The 22,296-nt window shown below is 33.5% G+C and overlaps 1 protein-coding gene across 5 annotated transcripts in view; it reads right to left on the bottom strand.

The window, feature by feature from the left end:
- Positions 1-9,546, bottom strand: part of LOC149535774 (protein RRC1-like) — a 104,017-nt gene extending 94,471 nt beyond the window's left edge. Inside the window, exons 1-4 of one of the 5 annotated variants that reach the window (XM_089805646.1) lie at positions 9,362-9,546; positions 7,933-8,007; positions 7,701-7,827; positions 7,558-7,609 (exon numbers count right to left, since the gene is read on the bottom strand). In XM_089805646.1, the coding sequence (XP_089661772.1) occupies positions 7,558-7,609; positions 7,701-7,827; positions 7,933-8,007 (254 nt within the window). In that variant the 5' untranslated portion in view covers positions 9,362-9,546. Of the gene's footprint in view, positions 1-7,557; positions 7,610-7,700; positions 7,828-7,932; positions 8,008-9,239; positions 9,298-9,361 lie in introns of those variants that run through there. The other 4 variants (XM_089805649.1, XM_089805648.1, XM_089805645.1 and 1 more) reach the window with 4 other exon arrangements.
- Between the last annotated feature and the right edge of the window lie 12,750 nt (positions 9,547-22,296).

The raw sequence follows: 22,296 nt of genomic DNA, 5'->3' as shown, positions 1-22,296 counted from the left end.
ATAAATGGCTTATTATAAAATTATAATTTAACTTTATAATTTCACTTAAGTTGAGAGTTGAGTTGTCATTGGAAAGAGCCATTTATTAATTAGTTAAGCCAAGTCAAGTGAAAGAATCTAATGGAAGCTTCTATTAATGTTGGGTGAAGCTTCTTGAGTGAAGTTATATTTTGACAACAAAAAAGGCATTTGGAGGTTATAAATACAAGCCCATTTGTTGAGAAAGGCACACTTGTATATTTTATTTGCTTTTGATGCCTTTCTGGCTTTTTTTGAAGTTCTACATTTTGTTGCCCTTGCTCGAGTATAAGGGTTTTGAAGCTGGGTTGTGCCTTTAATCCATAGCTGAGGTATTGTGGATTAAAGTTCTGAAATTACTATTAATATCTCTTGTTGTATATACTGTGATTGGGAGATACTGTTTTTTGCTTGATATTTCCTAGGAGGGTTTTGAATTTCAGATTTGTGCATCTCATCTGCTGCTGAAGTATAGCAGACTTGAATCTAAGTATGATAGTATTGAATTGAACATTCTTCCTACTGTATTAACTGTGGCTCAGAGGTTATTGCATGCTGAGAATTTATGGAGGATTTATTTGTCACAAAGAGGTTTGAAATTCTGCATATAGACATCTATATTTCAGCGTTGTGGCAAAGCCATTTTTCTACATCTGCTGGGCATAAGTTTCCTCTGTTAATGAGTGGTGTTTGGGTCTGTAAATTGGTGTTTGTAATCTGCATTCTAGATGTCTGAATTTCCCAGTAGATTGGCATTTGAATTATATTTGCGTCATGTATGTCACTGATATGTAAGTGGGAATTAATAATAAATTTCTGATTTGAGTTAATTGCTAGAAACTCTTATCTGTGATTTCTACATTTGCTATTCATTGGCATTTTTGCAAACTACAAACTATGAATTATATTATATTCTGAAGGAATTGCAATATTGCAAGATTAATTCCAAGTGAGCAGGATGTTCTTCATATAATCCGTAGTGTGAGCCTACCAGGGTTATTACACAATGAAACATGGAAACACAAAGAAGGGATGCAAATGAAGTTATGTTGCAACCTTTGAAACTTGATGATTAATATATTCATCTTTGCCTTTACTTGATTAATTCGCAGTCCATAAGACTTTTATGATGAGCACCATAAATTATTTCAATGATTCTCATTTGCCTCTGCGTTACAATTCTATCGTCGTCAAAGATCTTCGAACATAAGTTGCTTGTAACAGAGATGCACTCTCACAGACCGCTGCCATATATAACAACTTCATACGCTGGTGATTGTATAGTATTTGACCTTTTAATATCTTCTCTACAGAACATCCGGTTACTACCTGTCTTGTATGTGTTGTCATGAATCCATTGCTACTTATCACAGAGCCTTGTGATAATATCATTGAATGCTTCTAAAATGGTTATTCAAAATCCATCATGTTATTCACTACTCACTTGATGACAAATAGTCTGCTTCATATGTATGTCATCTTCATGTGTATTTCAACGCTGCCTTTGTGCCTAGATTGTTCCATGTCATGACAATATCACATCAGGCATTGTGCATCATTCTTGGCTCCATGATGACTTCCTTGAAACTTCAGCTCCATTATTGAAGACGCCAATGTTATAATACTCTATTTTGATGTATATTTACAACTTCTTTATTATTGACATTACCCTTACTCTCATGTTCTTCAAGATTAATTATTGCTGCTGCCCAGGCTCTTCTTAAATGTGCCGACTGAAATGAATTAACATGTCACCAAACATAGCCAAACATTGACTGTTGATATATGTCTTTGATTTTCAATTTGTAAAATTTATAATACATACTTGTTCCATGTCTATCGCATATTGTGTGTTTGAGAATATCTTCAATACAAGAACTACTATATAGACTGGGCTCATTACGTAGTGTAGCATCTCATCAAATCTTCCCTATGACTTCATATGGCATTTTCTATTCTCTTGTCGATGTATATCTATCTCTACTTTGATCTCTGTATTTATTATTCTGTTACGGCCGGAAGGATCTCTACTGTGCTTTTTATTTACACTGTTTATATGACTGTTTCCTTTTATCAATCTTATATCCATACCTCTTCCATACATGTCTTTGGCTTGTTGTCCCTTTGACATTGATAATTCTTATAGCTTACAATTGTCCATCAATGACAATTTTCCAATTGTATCTTTGACATCGATGACAATATCAATCTTCTAAATACCTGACATCAATGACAATATTCCATCATTTGGTATGTCAGTTTCTTTGTGGTGGTAAGGAAAAATCCAAGTATACTACTTAATGGTGACATAACAGGTTTTTATCGCTGCTTTCTTCTTTGTTCCTTAAACCTTCAGATGTATATTATTCACAAACATCCTAATGTAACTGCTATCTTATCTGAATTTTTCTTTCTCTATAATCATTGTTCTTCGTATCAGTTTGCTGCTTTCTTTGATTACTATCATTGTTTCTATAAGCTGTTAGTATATCTCTCTGATTGGTTGTCTTTCCTGCATACAACTTGTCTTATTAAACTTATCTATTATTGATTCTATGTGATGACCATCACAGATGCTTTGCATTACGCGTATCCATCATAATTATTTTGCATTACACATATCCATCATATTTGCATTACAGATGCTTTGCATTAACCCATGTACAAATAAAAGAGAGACTACACTAAGTAGATGAATGTAATATTCAAGGATAATAAATACTTATCTCAAGATGCTCATTAACATCCTTGCAATCTACTTTCTTATTTAAGTATTAGTCATCTTCCAAGCTCTAGTTTTGTCCTTCCTTCCAATTAAAGATCCAAACATCCATTGAAATTATCAATAGTAGTGAAATATGTCTGTTCCCATCGCTGATAATCTATAACATTTTCTATCACTCAAATCAACCTTAAATATATGACCTTAAGACCTCATTTCTTTGAAGAAATTTGTCAAACAAGACTTCCTTTAAGCACATTATTGTTAAGGCATTTAGTCAAGCACTTAACTATTCTTGTAGGTTATCCTGCATGCTCAGTTTTATACATCTCTGCAATCATTTCAATTCCATCAAATACTTTCTATTCTTCATCTAAAACATTCTGTTTGTATGTATCTCCTATCTACCAATTTCAATCTCCTTTGAAAATGGACAATAGACAGTTGGATATATAATTAGTACAGTCAGTAGGTCAGACTCATTAAATCCGCTAACATCCAAGTACATAAAAAATAGCGACTCATAGCCCTTTGGAAGTCCACGGTGTGACAGAACCGTAAGAGGAGGCGGGAGTGACAGGTGATCAGTATAGGTAGCAGTATGACAGAATCAGAACCAAAACCAGCAAACCAATTATTTAAGAGATGATTCCAGTTGTCTGTAGGACATGCACAGATTCATCCACCACAACTACTAGATATTTATTGTCTGATTCACAAAAACAACCACCACCTTGCACTGTCATCAATGGATGTCTTCCTTTGTCAATTTCTACTTCAACCTCCCTTGCTCTTAACCGCGGATGATATCACAACCGATTAGCATTCTCTTTGCCACAATATTAATCACAAATATTACCAGTCCAAAGACTGCCAAATGTGATCTGTGAAAGGAATAAACTTATAATTTCTCTACTGACATTAGGAAATGACATTAATATTTTGTCTTAAAACTTTAATGCAGCCATTAAATATATTCCAAACACTTTTCTCGATAGTCAATATATTTCCCAGATATAGATCGGGCCACTATAAAATATATAACCAAATATTATTGCCAATTTTTTAAAGTCCCACCCGATTGTAATAATTTAATCTTTTGACTTTCCATGTATGTTGAATAATTCTCTAATCACAAGGATTATATACATGCCTAAGTTGTAGGAATCAGGCCCCACAATTTAAACGCAATTGCCAAACAATAACAATAAACCAAAAAAATCTTATAAAAGAGGAGATTATTTTCCCAATGGCATCATAGCTTACAACATAAAAATATATAAGTCCTTGCTTCCGCTGATAATATTGATGAGCAACAGAATTCACAAATTACTCGGTGGGAAATTATCAGGATTCAGCCACCATTATATCTGTCCAATTGCATAGGCAGCAAGCACAATCAAAGGAGCAATAAAATGACCTTTCAAATTCTGTAGTTTTCTCTATTATTGAAATTTCACAGCCCAATAGGAAACCTGGCTCTGATACCATGTTGAGGATCATAGATCAGATGTGGCACGATAGAGAGGGTTGCTACTTATAATAGTATTGTAGTATTTTTCAATACTCCTAAGAGCAGCCCAATGAGAATAATATATATGATTCAACAAAGCATGTATCATCATGAAACGTGCCCTATCCTAAGTATCTTGTTTCATAACATATCATGTGATTATATATATATATATATATATATATATATATATATATATATATATAATTCTCTACACAATGTATATTTAAATCTCTTATTAAATATATATGACACACAAACACACACATATATATATATGAAGTTATGTATAATACATGTATAAAATGAAGAATTCATTTTATATATATATATATATATCTTCTCCATGTTTTGTCATATTCGACTGAAGCTATAAAACATCAACAAAAAACATATATATATCTTCTCCATGTTTTGTCATATCTGACCGAAGCTATAAAACATCAACAAAAAACACACACTGTAGTTTTACTTTCACACAATGGGATAGCTACCTTCTTAAAGAATGGAAATATCTATCTCTTCCTCCATTCACTGGCTAATCATTAGGGGTGGGGGGGGGGGGTGCATTAAAGCTAGTGACAGGATTAAGATCAAATGGCATCCACCTATTGAGGATTTTGCTAAGATTAATTTCAATGGATCCTTCCCTGGCAATCCAGGTGATTCAGGTATAGGCATTTGTATTAGAGACCAATGGAGTGAATTAATAGCATTTAAGGCCACTCCTATTCGTTTTGGCATAAATAACATGGCAGAAGCTCAAGATCTGCTTTCTGGTCTAAGGTTAGCTAAGCAAGTGCAATTAACAAAGGTGATTGTTGAAGGGGATTCTATTGTGATAATATCTGCCTGTACATAGAACATCACACAACTGGAAGATAAAATATATTTTGGAACAGATTTGGAGGCTCTTAGATTCATTTGAGAAATGTCATATGTCACACACATTTCGAGAGGGTAACAAGGCTGCGGACCTTTTTGCTAATATGTGTTGGGATAGACTAGACATAGATTCCTTGCAATCTAACTGTACTGTTGCCGATTTCCCACCACTCTTTGATATTATACAATTGGAGAAGCTGCGGTAAAGTTAATAGAGAGGATATAATAGAATATGCAACTAGTGTTCTCCCATCCTTCACTTTAATGTCTTTCAAATGCCAGCCACCTTCATTATTATTTTGTGATAAACTTTCTTATTACACGTGCAATATAAGGTACAAGTGAGATGGGTTATTAATCATGACAGTTTACGGTGCATGTGTGTTATTTCAGAATCCTGCCAAGATATCCTCTCATTAATTTACCGAGATAATGCATGTCTGATATATGATTACGCATAGAATTTGGTGATCATACAGAACTCGGCTTATATTAACCATGGGGCTCCTTGTGTACACCATATTTTACATTTACCTACAGTTGGAGTGCTTTGAGTTTTCATCTTGTATGCTTACAACGGAAATGGAGTATGGACCTAGAAATTACAGAGTCAGATTACCAGTGGAAGCTTGGGAGTGGCCATTTGAGGATCACCTCACTGATGAGCACCTTGGCCAAAGCTTCAAGTTGGTTGTCCACACTGTCTGTGCAGCATCAAGCGCATTCTTAGAGATGAAATCCTCAAACCCAGGGAAAATAGGTTTATTTTCCTTCACAACTCATCTCAATTTTCTTATCCAAGAATATGGACTTGCTACAAGTGCAGGATAGGTTAGAGAATATTGCTACCAAACTGTGCTCAAACAATTCCTTAGGGATGGAAGGTTAATGGAGTGCATTCAACACTACAATTTATGGAACGAGTATGCGCCAGTGAGTTGCATCTTTCCGAAGTATTACTTACAGGAACATTGTGAGTTTGTGACTATAAAGGGCAGCATTAAAGTGTCACTCAAGGTGGAGTTGGTTTGGCCTTTCCATCTAGCTGTGTTCTGTGTTGGAAGGTCAATTTGTGCAGGGACTCACAGCAAAATCTATTCAAAGGTACATGCCATTCTGGCAATCCTCATTGCCATTACAATCACAGAGTTTCAATGCTTCGCCACCTGCACCGGCTTCTATGCAAAATTGGGTACTCGATGCAGGTAGGAATGATGACAGTGAGGAACAATCTAACGCTCATTTCCACCAACTTGATACAATTACTGAATTCCTGATAATTTGACCATTAAGGAAAATATGCATGGTAATGTGGATGCCCTAACTGCCTAAGGTGACATCGGTATTGTGCCCATGGAGGAGTGAGTCAATTAGGTATGCTGAAGATCCCCCAAAATTTTGTTAATTTTGATATTGTTCGATGGAATACTGGTTTGGTGTGGGATGAGCCCATTACCCAACATCTGCAATCTGAGGGCATGAGGACCGTTTTCATATAGTTGGGAAATGAATAATTCCTACAAATGAAATATATGCTCAATCTGCAGTTGGTTTTTGCTCAGTCCTGCAGTCAATTTTGTTCCCCATCTATATAATGGACAACCTCGGTTACTGCAAATATCTACTTCTGGACATGGTTGGTTATTGCTACTGTCTAAATCTGATGTCCCCATTAAATTGCAGGTTTGGTATTGACAGTATGCATGCTGTTTGATGGTAGATTGCACATGTCGACATCAGAAAACCTGACATTGTGGTTGGATATGTGTCTAATGCTATGGACTTCCAAGTTACTTGGCTGATTAGTCCTCGGGTTGATCAGGTAGTCAGAAAAATACTGTAACATACTTGCTCAGTAGAGTTATAGGTATTTATTTATAGACATTGAGCTTGTTTTAATTGTAAGGCCATTTATATAAAGGTCATCTATTATGCTCATTTCATAGGATTAGTTAGGTGTTTGGCATATATTGTACAGACCATATCATATGTGCTTTCTCTATATTTTTGTATTCGGTAATGATTGGAGGTTTTCCTTTTGGTTCTTTCCTCCATGAGCCTTTGAACCAGATTTAAAAATTATTAATAAAATATTAGCGGATTACCACTTTCACCTAAAAAAATAACAGAACATGCACAATTTAGAACCAATAATAGGCCATATATAAAACATTTCAGACCAAAAGTAGTAAAATTCCGCACATCTCCTTTGACTAGAATTTTCATTTATAATTCCACAGCTATAATTAATTCTGAACAAAATACAAAGTATGATATATAATAGCATCCACTACCTAATGAGGAAACTAACAAAAAACTGTTGCATAAAGTAGAATCCCATCATAATGTAAACTTTCAACATATAATAAAATATTTCATGATCAACAAGAGGGCTTAAGCAATGACGCTGCATTATCACCTGCTTCCTTTCTTTTTACTAGAGGACCCGTCTTTGGATGATCCACCTGCCACTACAGAATCATCAAATGAGCTAATTTACTAATCAGAACATCAATAAATCAATCAGATGCTAACGCAAACATTGAGGAATTGAATATAAACCTTCATTCCCAGATTTCAGATGCTCGTTAGGATTTATGGTCTCCCCTCTCACAAAAGTTTTCCCACCAGGAGCATTAAAAGATTGCACAAACTCTTCATACAGCCGAGCTGCTTCATCGTCCTCTCTCTAAATCCAAGAAAAATGGTTCATATCTTGCATCCTTGAAATGATCAAATTACATATAAAAGCAATAAAAATATAATTGTTCATAACGACCAGATTTTATATTACCTTTTTCTTAGCCTCTTCTTCTTCTCTATGCTTTTGAAAAGGAGTTTTCTTTCGAACAACTGAAAATGATGTCATCTTGACATCCAACGTTTCATGTTACAAAAGCCACACAAATATCAACAAATGGAGTTCCAAAAAGGAAACACAGGAAATGTTTGCATTAACTTTTTCGTTGAATGGAATACACAAAATCCAAAGAGCTTTTACTGCTAAAGGTATATCATAGAGTTGCTTAGTTATCTCTCATTTTCTAAAATCTCAAAGCTTGCTAGAAAACAATTATAATAAAAGATAGATTGAAATTTACACTGAATAACGTAACAACTAACTAGATACAGAGACAATTTCATTAATTCATTTAAATTAAATATAGAATCCAATAATCTTAAATATAGAATACAAATTTATATGAGTAGACAAATTTATTTACGATTTTTGAGTAATGTGGAATCCTATTAGCTTTCCTACAACCTTATCCTAAAATGCAAAAGGGTCAGCAGGACACGTGAAGTATTGGGCACATCTGAAATGCTTCACGTACATTCAAGGCAACGCTTTGTTACATTCAAAAAAACTCATCACGTGAGCAAGGGTTCAGAGACAGAGCTTCCTAAGCCTGAACCTAAGCTTCCATTTCCTTGTGACTGTGACACAGTGGCCATTGGATATAGCTACTCGAACATCATTTAAAAGAGTATATGGACAAAGAAACCAATTATATTACACTAATATAGTGTGCCCAACATGTGTGTTAAGCGTGCAAGTATAAAGTCCCATTCCTTGAACTTGAGTTTTTGTTTCCTTTACAGTGTGAGTAGTCACCGTGGCACTCGGGCATTTTTAGAACTATGTATTGATAATAGAACTATAAAATATGGAATCAATTTCTGTTAGCTTTGAGGAATCACAAGCATAAGCTGCGACCATAATTGGAATTTATAATTCCCCCGAAAAAAATCCTGGAAATGGGGTGAACTCAAGTGGTGAGAACATAGTAGAGTTCAATACCACAAGGGACGGGAGAACGGTGCTGACTACCACAACGGACGCGATAAAGATTACTACAGAGAAAGGAGAAACCTACGAGATCAACAATAAAAGGAGGAAGATACAAAATTCATACTTAGACACAACTATCCTATAAACTAATTCCTGGATGAAAACTCTATATATAAGATCCATATTTAAGAAAGCGCAAAATGCGAAAAAATTATAATACAAAATCCACAAATTATTGTGCAAGAAAAGCAAACAATATTTGGTTGATTGCCTTCAGACTCGACAGCGAAAAAGTTAGTACTACAAACCATTGAAAGTTGAACTCGACCCCAAATTTAGATTCGGGCACCATGATTGACAGTACTTAAAAATAATTTAAATTAAAAAAGTAAAACTAGCGATTAATTTTATATTCAATTTCTAAATTTACCTTATTGTAGTCTGAAAGCAACAAGAATGAGTCCACAATCTGTTACAGATTCTCTTCTTGGTTTTTCTTCTGTTATTCCCAAAATTAAATTCGCTTTAGGGCTTCGTAAAACATACCCAATGCATATGTACTTTTCTACTCCTTGCCTTTCACTCGCATTTTCGTAAGCCTCCAGATGAAAAAGCAGGATTGGTTATTATTATTATTATTATTATATTATACCAAATACAAAAACATTTTGCGGGCAATATTTGTGTGATTTTAAGAATTTGGCTTTTAAGAACATTAATAGGATATCAAAGCGGATTTTATCTGGAGTTCCGTTAATTTGAAACCGTGAGTTCATACTTTGAAAAGTGTCACTTAAGGGCTACTATTTTCCTAATTACTAAAGTTAGAACATACTATAATATTTAATAGAGTTAAAATTATAATACTAAATCTATTATATATAACTTTAAAATTGACAATAACAAATATATTATGTAAAATAATAAATAAATCAATGAAATTATTTAATATATAAATAAAATTATGAAACATAGAATAAATAATAAATAATAAATTTATTAATAATCTTACACACATATGAGTAGGCATCAATCAATGTTTAACAACTCGAGAGTCACTATCTGTTATTTAGGGCTCAAAGTACTAAATCCTTTTATGATTCTTCTTTCTTAATAAACCCTTTAGTTTCTCTATGAGCATGGAGTCTTCAATTGCACTTTTTCACACTCTAGAAGTGAGGACAATGGCGTTCAGAGGGGCTGTCAAACAAGAGAGGTGGAATAGTATCCTTAACCCGGTAGATGATGTTTCTAGGTTTTTTTATTACTTTAGTTGTTGCCTTACCCTAGCTTGGATTGAAGCCTCTTATGTTCCCTTTTGATTTCTTCTCTCTAGTCTTTTGGGACTGAGCTAGATCTTTGTTATTAAAGATTATAATCGTTATTGAACAAATGTTGGTAGTTTTTAGCTACTAATGTTGATCTATGATTTGTCATTTTATTGATTTCATTTCCTTAGTAATAATTAATGAAGGAGACTTAGATAGAATATTAAGTCGATCTATATTTGTGAGGTGTTTAAAATAAACCTTTGGGCCTGTATGCTTGAATTTGTATTATGTTTGGTTACCACTGCTCTACTTCTTTCCCTTCATCATTATGGATTTAGTTTGCACTTCATTATGCTTTAAGCAGAGCAAGGTGCTTATTGATTCCCCTACTACTAGTTATTTTATAACCTTAGTCAGGCAATATGAATGAATTCAAGTTGGTTACTATTCAGACTTCTCCTCTTAAACTCATCAGTATACAATAAGAATAAGATGAATCAATGAACATCTTAAATTGTTGAAATTAGTTAATATAATTTTGATTGATCTATTCATTCGAACTAGATAAGAACCCTGAATATCTAATCAACTCTAAATAAAAATAGTAAACAGAATAGGATAAGGGATGAGATTTTAGATAAAGATTCATTTAAAGCATATCATAAAACTGTTTTGATTAACTCCATTGATACAATTTAGGATTCTTATTGTATGAAGAGTCTCTCAATATGTTGATTGGTCTTTTTACTCCTCCGACTTTTTCTGATCACATTGATTTGGTAGTAATCCCATATTGGAAGATTGTTGTATTTTGTCATGCAGATGTTTGGTGGATCACTTATTCATGGCAGGATCCTTGATGAATTTAGTGTGGAACCTTGCCTCTCCTTTGATTTATGTCCCCTTTTTCAAAGGAAGTATATTTGTTATTAATTGTTTCGTCAAATTTTGTATAAACTTGTACGAAGTTTCATATAAACTAGGGTATGCCCCTTTTAAATTGTATAATATTGGACTTCGGTCTCGGGTGAGACTAGAGGTTATCTTGCTCTGTTTTTTCCTACCAGTGCCCATTTGAATGGAGAATTCTATAAATTCAATTTTGCTTTATTCAGTATAATACAAGGCTTCAATCATTTACCGATCAAAAAATAATAATAAATTTATATTATTATAGAAATTTTAAAAAATTATTGCATTAATTATATCATTTTTGAAATGTTTATTTTATTTTTTAAATAATTGTTTTGTTTAAGATTTTTTTTTTGATTGCTAAACGACTAAAGCCTAAATTAATTATTGTTATTTATTGTAATTAATTATTTTTATGTGTTAAGTGAATTTGAATCCAAGGCCTCCCATACGAGAGGCTCACAAGTTACCATTGTGTTGTAGGCTCTTGCCTATGTTTTGTTTAAGAATTAAATAATATTATTTATATAATTTAATACAATACTATAAAAAAATTAAAATAAAATTACTAATAACTATAAAATATGAATTAAATAAATTCATTATACACAGATAAAAATATGAAAATAATAAATATGATTTACGATTTATAATTTATGTTCAAGCATCAATCTCATGCTTCCATAAATCATATTTTAAACTAAACAAAATATTATAATTGGAAATATTATTTAATGAATATTAATAATGTGTATCAATCAATGTATAGAAAAATATTTTTAATTAATTCATAACTTTAAAAAATCACATGTTTAGATCATTTTATTTATTTTGTATTCTGAATAAAAATACATAACAATAATAAGTAGAATGACTTTACTAGTTCCTACCATAGGCATATTTGTCCAATCAAATTTGAGCATTTATGAACTCTCTTTTTTTAAGATTGTAAGTTTTCTAACTTAAGTATATTATTGGTCTTCATAGAAAATAGCAATGAGAAAATTAATATTCTAAATATTTAATTAGAAAAATTAACCTTCACTACTAGTTTAAATGTTTCTAGATTTTGTTCGATGTGAAAAGGAAACCCTAAAATTATTTTCAGGTTATTCTCCATGTCTAGAATGAAGTCTGATACTATTTCTAGGGTTTTTTCCTATTCCCTAGATTATTTGCAATTGAACATAGGCATTTTGTATATTCCAAATGTAAATAAATGCTCATGAGCTCAAGCTAGATTGAGGAATCCATTAGAGATCTATCTCGCTTCCTTGTAAGTGCACCTATAAAATATTGTTTAGAAAAATTTAGAGAGAATGAGAAACATAGTACAATTCTGCCACGACACCAAGTTTGAGCTCTTAAATCCATTTGGTCTACTCATGGCTTCAAAATACCCATTTTACTTTTTTTGAGCTTTTGAATGGCTTTGGAGAATGGTTCGCCTCACAATAGGTGTATAATAATCATGCTCAGGGCCACGCTTAGGAATAGTGTATTCAATCTAAGGATTATTTTTCCTACTATGAGGTGCATTTAATCTTGTCAACATAGGGATGTATACTTGAAATGGTCGGCACAGTATGTGCACTAGGTCTCTTAATGAGTCATTATGCTTATGTTGCAGGAAAGTAAAATGCAAGGAAAAGAACCTACACTATTGTTGTAGGAAATTAACACACTTAACTCTTTACTGAAACGAATACTAGAAATGCAATGAAATGCTAACATATATTCCAACTCAGTTCATCTACAACTTTTCTCACAGATGTTTCAGGAACATTCACAAAATATGATGCTACAAGAAGGAACTTACAACTTCTACTTGCAATACTAGAAATGTTTGAAAATAAATCTATACTACTCTAATCTAATCCACCTCCCAAGTGGGGCCCCTTGGTTGGCTTCTATTAATCTACTAACACAGGATATAAGCCAAAAACTATTTCAGTACATTTCATAAATTCATTACATGGGAATAATACATAGAACTGTAAAAACAACTCATTGCAAGAGTTAACAGTCTATTTTTATAAACTTTCTTCTACTAACCCCTAACACAATTGGTCTGATCCCTATAAATAGAAGATCGACGCTTATTTCGAAACAGAAAAGCAAACAAACTAGCTATAAATCTGCAGGTGAAAAAGAAGGAAAGATAACAGCTCAAGGTGGGAAGAAAAGATAATGGCTCAAGGTGAGAATAATAAAGTCTAAACAACCGCTTTGACATAATAATAAATGCAGAGAATGTAGTAAGTCTTCATAGCTCTTCCTTACTCATAGTTGTGTCCTTTGGTACAGTCATGATTTTTCCACTGTGGCTAAACCTCAACGTCTCTTCTCCTTGAATGCTATTGGTTGTCTTCAACGTTCATCTTTGAATTCTTCAAATCATCTTCAACTTCATTGCTAACAAGTTAGTTATAATGCAGAGATATTTGCAAATAAGCATTATCAAATTAAATTCAAATATAAGAACACACATTCTAATGATTATACGAAATATTGCATACTATATATAATATTGGCAAAAGATGACATATTATCTACCCATAGGTTAATCATTGGTTAGGTAAACATAAGTTCACAAATGTCTTGATAAAAATAAAATAGAGTGTTCAACGAAGTGTTTTAAAACTATCATAAAATAGAGGCAATAATTAGCCTCATCAGAGAAAACCCATTTCATTTTTCCAATCTTTTCATATTTTTCAAGCTTTTAAAATCTTTAGAAGCGATGCCCATTTCATGTCAAAGCCTAAAAATTCTACTAACACAATTTTCTCAAGCTTTACAGTTGAACTTGAAAGAGCCTATTTTGTTTTCCAAGAATCATTTAGAAAAAAACAATTAACTAAAATCATTTTGAATCATACCTATGATTTGGGGGTCCCTATTTGGGGGACTTTTGAAGTCTTTTGAGGCACGAAACATGATGTTAAGATGTGTTCTTTGTGTGCTTTCTAGTCTAAATTGGGGCACAAAGCAGTGTTTCTAGAGTTTTTGTTAAGGATATATACATCTATTTACACACGTAAGAGACTTGTGATACTATAAATTATTGTGTTGAAATTTCATAATAGATTTAGGAAAATAGAGGAAGCTTTAAAACAAGATAGAAGGGTCTTGTGCATGTGTTACTACTCATTGTGGGTGTTTAACTAATGGAAACTACACTTGTTCTACTTGCATGTATGTTATTGTTTTTATCTTGTTTGGTTGGTTTGGTTTGGTTTGGTCATGGAATTGTGTGCTAGTGGGGAGTTGTTTGACAGGATCATTACTAGGGGGCATTATAATGAGAGGAAGGTTGTTGAGCTTGGCAGGACCATTTTGGGTGTAGTGGAATCATGTCATTCTTTGAATGGTATGCATAGAGATTTGAAGCTTGGAAATTTCTTTATTGCTAGTATAGATGAGGAGGTTTCTCTCAAGGCTACTGATTTTGGCCTCTTAGTCTTCTCCTAGTGAGGTTGACCAGATGATTTTTTCCCCCTTTATTTTCTTCTTGGTTGTTTGAATCTTATACTTGCAAAAAAATTAGTAATAGACAATGCTTCCAAATTACCATTTTGTTTTCTTCGAAAAATAATAAACGGACTTATAAGTTATGTCTCCCCCATAATAATAAGGGCAAAACATTGTTGCATGTCTACAGGGTGTCATATTTAAATGGTGTTTATGGTGATCAAGGTTATGGTCGAGATAAGTTGTTATTTTATTATCAGACCATGGCCTGATAGACTCAAGTTTAATATTGTAGCTATTTATCTAATTACATCAACATAGTTTGTACTACATTTGGGATGTTTCTCCACATCTACAAGACACCAAACAACAACTACTTTTGTGTACATTAGATGTTTGAGATATAAAGTTTAAATAATAGGATGGTTCCACATATTGTATATTCACAATAAAAATATCCATATATATTAAAATAGTATTTCTCCCTCCAAGAAATATGATATAGATTACAAGGTGTCGTATGAAAATAGGAAAAAATCATGGATTTCAGTCAACGTGCAACTTTGCTGATATCTTCATTTATTTAGATCATATATGCTTAGGTTAGCCTATCCTTACAAATTTATTTTAGAGACCTCTCTTTAAAATAGTTTGATGATGAGATGAGGAGGAAAAATCAATTTATGATTTTATGTATGGGTCTTACTCAAATTTGGGTAGTTTAATCCATACTTCGTAACAAAATGCATATCCTACTTTGCTCTCTTGCTTAATAGAAGATTATATATTATTATTTTTGCAATATAGCTTGAATCTTGTCCTTAGAGAGCACATTGTTATCCCATACATCTTCATGCATAGCTTCATTCTCGAGAAAATACTATCAATCACTATTTGGAAATAAATGGGAAGGATGAAATCAAAAAATTGGGATGCTTGGGAACTAGGATAGGTATAATCTTAGTGTTGCATCCTTTATTTCATAAAGTAGTACTAAGATGCATGGAGCCTTGTGTTGCAAACTTGTGGCCTTGGTTCAATACTTTAATTGTTTGGTCCCTTTGTCTTAGAAGTGGAAAATCAAAATCTTCTCTGAAAATCTATGTTTGTTTGTGTGCAGCTTGGTTGTTTATCCATTGTCCTATGTTGGGGTTAATGGGATTTTGTCTCTTTTTAATCTGTATCTTGGTTTGGATGAAAAATTAGCTGCCAAAGTTTTGACAATAGATTGGGCTCTAGGATCGTAAACCCCAACAAGCCTTCCATACCGTGAAACTTTATCTAAGTTAGATTGAAGTAATACTACTAAAATAGTTTGTTACTTTGGTTAAAAAAATTATAGAACACGACATAATGGGGATTGTAGTTTTTAGTTGGGATTATGATGTTCAATGATAGGATCCAAATTTTCTCTACAGTATTATTTAAGGGTTTTTTTTGAAATCTCATTTTTAGATGTTTTGACCATGTGTACACTCATTATCAATTATTTATTTTTGACTTTTCTTTCAGTAAAACCCTTCCAATAGGTGTTGATAATGGATCAAAGGAGAAATCTCATTTGAGCAGGCACAACTATTTTCTTGTATTGATTATTTACAATATTTTCATTAGTGGTGAATATTTGTCAATTGGCGAATTCACTAGTCAGTGGACATGGATTTGGTGAATTTTGCTAGTCAACGGACATGGATTTGGCAAATAAAAACCACATACTGGGCTAGCCATGTCACTGAATTTTTCCACTTATTGGATCCACCATCTAGGTCGATCACTAATTTGTTTATACATTATTGGACCACACCACAACGTGATTTCCAATGGATTCTATTTTTAGGATAGGCTTAAGTCAAACAATTTCGCCATGATTTTCAAGTGTGTCTTATTGGACACATTTAATTTGCCCTTGTGGTATTATAAATAAATATTGGAAGAGGCAGCCAAATTGCTTGCCATTTGTCAAAACGCTTGGGTCCTCTTTTAATCATAGCAAATGATTGGATGTACCATAGTCACCTCAAAAATTACATAAGACATGTCATGATTACATGGGCTTTGTCAAATATTTGTATACTATATATGATTCTTGTCAAATTCACCAAAGAAATGTCCAAGGAGATTAGGAGCATAATGCATACATTCATACTAACTTCAGTTTACACAATTTGTTCGATTTTGATCTCTCAAATTCGATCGAAAGTGAAGAAGTCTCAGTAGAATTGTGTTACAGGTAAGTGCTACTAATTAATCATAATTTTACAATTTTTAGTTCATTCTTATTGAGTGGGAAGTTGAGACAAATTAGTAATATTGTGGGCACTAGTCAGGAGACATCAAACATTTATAATTATATTTAATTTCTTAGGGCTGGAGAATCAAATTATTTATTATTAGTTGTAGTTACTAGCGTGTACTATAGAACTTGTGTCCTTCCTTCCTCATCAGTAAGTTCAATATTTTTTTGACAACCTTTATTTGGTTGAAGATGTCAAACAAGAAGAAGGGTAGGACCCCTGAATGTGGGGAAAGCCAAGATAGGCTTGCAAAAAGGAAAACCTTATCATTGTATTTTGGTGGTGAACATCAGCAAGTTTCATCATCATGGTTTATTGAAGAAGGCACATCATCACAACATCAACCATAGCTACAAGATTCACAACCAGCAAGGCATATTGAAGAAGTAGGCAAACTTGATATTTCAGGTGACAATGAACTTGAAGATGATTTACAAGTACATGAAGATACTCAAACTAGCCACAATGATATAATGGACCTAGAGTTGGATGAGAATGTCACTGATTTAGATGATAATGCTACATGGAAGGGGAAAAGAAAATCCAACTCCAAAAAAGATCGTAGTTGGGATATGTCAAGGAATTTTCAATTAGATTGGGCCTCAAAGTATCTGTTCATAGAACTAGTGGCCAATCTGATTGAAGGTGAACCTCTGGTAGAATGTAGATGCAAGATTTATACTATGAGAAATAAGAAGGAAAAGAGGTTATAGTTAAAACTAGACATCATAGAAATGCATATTGGTAAAGTTTACAAAAAAGAAAAGATAGATGAAGTTGGAAAACCAATGGTGATTTGGAAAATAGTGGATAAATGACAACATGTTAAAAATGTTGAAATATATAATTATCATGAGAAAATATAGATGAAGCCTGCTGAAGTTAAAGGTTCTATTGAATCTTATCATGGAATATTACTGGAAAGTAAACAGATGGAAAAAGTTGTTCAGCTAAGTGTTGTCTTTTATATTTTGAAAAGAGGGCATCCTGTGACAGACTACTCATCAATGATCCCAACAATCACTTGTCATAAAACAACAGATGAGAATGGGCAAGTTGTCTTGCTAATGTTGAAAAAGAAGACGTGAAGGCAAAAATAAAATAGTCAACTTTGATTGCAATGTCATTAGATGAAGTTATAGCAGTTGATAATACTTCCTGGATATGCATTCATGATTATACTATACACAATCTTATTTACCAACCTCTATTACTATCTATTTCTAAAATGGAGCAAAGTAAAAATGCAAAAAATATATATAAAGTGTGCAAGAAAATTCTAATTGAATATGGAGGTCTAGATAATATGACGATTGCCAAAAAGTTGGTGTGTGTTGGAGTTGATGGAGCTTCAATAATGCAAGGTAACACAAATGGTCTTTGTGCAAAGATACAAAGTTATTCTGAACCCTATGTTATTGACATTCACTACATGGCCCATAGAATAAATCTAGCTTTTGGAGTTGTCAGCTCAAATGCTCAAGTAGAGAAATTTGAAACTTTAATCAAGGAGGTATACCAATATTTATGTTGAAGTTCTAAACAATTTAGGGAATTTAAAGCATTTACGAATGGACTAACTGGTGGGAACAAGCTTCTTAAGGATAATGATACATGATGGATCTCTTTGGATGGACTAGCCCATCGTCTTTTTTCAAAATATCCATCATTGCTTGGACTCATTAACTCCAAGAAGGACAAGTTGAAAAACCTAAAATATCCAGTCCTTTATTCGAAGTTAATAGATGTAGAGACACTCTTAACTTTAGCAACTCTTCTACTCATGCTAGAGGAGATGAGGGATATGATAAAAAAAAGGTCTATCAAAGGGCTATGTTTATTGTAGAATATTCTAGCATGTGTAAAAGAACATGTTGGACCCTTGATAATAACTATCAATCCGATAGAACATTATCTAATACAAATTTCAATAAGTGACAAAAAATCATAGACTTGGACAGTCTTAATAACTATCTACATATCAATGCAAACAATGAGTTATGTACCCGTGTATGTGGAATTAGTATACCAATGCATTGCAATGGTAGGTTGGAGACAAATGAGGAGCGACTAGCAAGGAGGCTTGGGAGGCGAGTGATAGGTATTACAAAGGAAGGTTTCACCAAGATCGTTGAGTCTATAACTACTTTTGCAAAAGTAATTAACTATGATCTTTCCCCGAAAATTAGAACGAGATTCCCTCTAGATAAACTACTTGAATTCATGGCTATTGTATTTGCTCAATATTGGAGTCTTAACTCTTTGAGTGATTTTTGAGATAGGCTATTAACTCTGTTAAAGCAATTTTGCAAAAATGGAGTAATCAATGGAGTAACTATAAATGGAATTCTAGACTAAACTTGTTTGAGAGAGAAATCAGGCCATTTTTTCACACACAATGAGGGAACAATATAATTCTATGGAGAACCCCCACGAATAGGGATCAATAACGAAGTTTTGGAACTATCTAGGTGAGAGCAAAATGTTGAGAGATTTAATATCAGAATATTTCAAGCTTACTAAATTATGTCTCACCATGATACTGCGTTCGATGGAGGATGAGAGAGTTTTTAGTGCTTTGAGGTTCATAAAGTCAAATATAAGAAACACATTAGATAATAATTTGGATACTTGCTTAAGGATGTACAGTTCCAAGTACGATGTCCACACTTTTCCTTATGACAGGACAATCAAAATATGAAGAAATGTCAAAGAAGAGGGCTAGGCAATATTTCTAACCAAAGTGGGATTGGTAGTGCCAAGAAGAATGCCACTAGCACTAACTCATGTATTGGTGTTGGTAGTAGCAGTGGAAGTGGATGGACTGGTAGTGTTAATGTTGAGCTTGAGATGCGCACTCAGAGTGAAAATAACACAAGGAATAACAAAGGGAAATATGAGGATAATGAAGGAAACTATGAGTTAGTTGATAGCAAGGAATACTAAGATTCTGAACTTGAAGATGTGGAGGATGAGAGGATGTGGCAACTTGATCTGATTTATCACTTGGCAGTAGCAAGCCATAGGTATTTATTAGTAATTAAACTTATTAGTGCACTCTTTTTTTCACTAATCATGCATATCAAATGTGCATGATTACTAAGCATTATGGTTGCAACTTGATAACTTGATGATATTTTTTCTATTAAGATAGTTTAAAATGTTTACACTACAAGTTCAGAGTATCTCAAAAACAACCAAAAGAACAAACTATTCACACACCCCCTGTATATATACACTTACAAAATTAGGGGGGTGACGATATTAGTATTTTTTGACTACCAGTCCATAACTATTATTGAAACATTACATGGAACCACATTTAAAAAAAAAAAAAATTGAAACTAATTTATAGAAGTTAGCCCCATCCATCCTTGAGGCCAAACACGTCCTCATGGATCCCTTGTTCAGCTTCATACTGACTGTCACCTTGGTTGGGCACGGGATTCCATCCTTACTGCTGCACTGCACCTTGTTCATCATGAAGTTGGACTGGACCTCTATTAGCTTGTTGATTAGTTCCCCATTTGGGATGAGCAACACCAACCTGTTCCTGATCCTGGTTGTTAACATAATCCCATCCTACCTGAGAAATTCCAAATTGAGGGCCATCTTGCACCTGCCATTCATTGATAAAATTGTTCAAATCTTCCATTTCTATTGGAGCTAATAATGATTGGAATCCTGATATATATTTTGCTCCTTGCACTTGGTCTTTCTTTATCATTAGACACCCTTCACAAACAAGCTTCATGAAATATGATCTTGTGATATTGAGAACCAGAGATACTTGTGACATAATATAGAAATGTGTGAGTTTAAAATTAAACTTAGTAAGCTTCCTCCCCTCAGCTTGAAAATTTTCTTTAGTCTTCTCCTTCCATAGAGTCCATAACACCTCAACAGTCAGCACAAACCAAAAATTATTGAGTTTAGAATCAAACCTATCCACATAACCAGTAAGGACTTCTGACCAAGAAAAACTATTAGTACAGTTCCACAAACATGGAGACCCCCAAAAAATGGACCATATCTTATGTGCATATAAACATTAAAAAAAAAGATGCTTGAATGACTCATGAACATTACAAATTTTACAACACACAAGAGCAAGAGCAATTAAAGAAAGAACTTTCCTAACAACTAACTTTTTATGTAATAACAACCACTTGAAACAAAGTTTTTTTGACTTTGCTTTACTTTTCCACATATAATCAAAGAAAAAATACCAACTTGAAAAGGGGTTAATTTGCCCTAGTACTAGGACACCTTGATTATGAGAGAGGAGTCATTTTTCATACAGAGGTAGACATTTTTGGTCACGCTTTTAGACAACAGATTACCATCACTCCATTTAATCTTTCTTAAAAATTCATTAGTATCCATGTTATCTTTGGGATTGCAACTTGGCATTGCTTTCTTAATAGGAGAATATGTCTTTTTCTGCAAATTTGGGATGCTAAATCTACTTTTGATATCCACCCACTCCCTTAACTACCTCCCTTCCATAATATCCTGAATCAAGGATATCCCCTTAACATTCCATGCCTTGGCCAAACAACTTTTTGTTAAGGCTAGAGGTTTACCATTGTAGGAAAGCCCCCACCAAATAGATCTATCTTTGACTAGATAGTGTGGAGGTTCTCCTGCTACTCCCCTCATCAGAATATATTGGCTCACATGAATCTAGGCCTTCTAGAAAACTTGAAAAATCTTGGAACCAAATAGCTTCATATTAAATTCACCAAATACAATGTCCACAAGTGGAATATCTTTCCATAGTTTTCCTTTTCTAATGACAGATATTAGAATGTTATTTCTAATAGGAATCTTCCAAGGCTCATTCTCCTATAAGGCTTTTACCATCCACTTAGAGGCCAGGGCATACCCTTGAGTTTTAATATCTTTTAGCCCCAATCCACCCTGGTTCTTCTCTTGACAACACTAATCCCATTTGACACAATGCCTTTTCTTGTTCCCCTTTCCATCTAACCATAGAAAGTCTCTAAGAATCTTGTTAATCATGTTAACTTGTGAACTCAAAAATAACTAGGCCAAAGCATAATATAAGTGATGAGCTGCTAAAACCTTTTGCACCACTTGGAATCTACCTTCTAAAGAAAGTGAGTGTGTTAGCCATTTAACATGTTTTCGGCTAATCTTACTATAGATCTAATCCCACATGCTACTCAAATTAGGCTTAAGTGAAAATGGAATCCCCAAATACCTTACAACCTCCTTAGGCCCTATCCAATTCTAGCCCTTGCTTACTAACCAATCTGGTGGGTCCTGCTGCCATCCTAAAATTGTAGATTTAGATGGTGTTATTTTAGAGCTCAAGGCCTTGGAAAAAAGCTCCAACCTCCTCATGGCATTATCAAAGTTTCCCTTAGACAGGCCTAAGAAAAGAGAAG

The sequence above is a fragment of the Cupressus sempervirens genome, chromosome 10 (genome assembly GCF_028749045.1).
Source record: "Cupressus sempervirens isolate cs-2001-9-10 chromosome 10, ASM2874904v1, whole genome shotgun sequence".
Lineage (NCBI taxonomy): Eukaryota > Viridiplantae > Streptophyta > Pinopsida > Cupressales > Cupressaceae > Cupressus > Cupressus sempervirens.
Note: the sequence above shows the minus strand (reverse complement) of the source record. Positions and strands in the feature narration are given on the sequence as shown.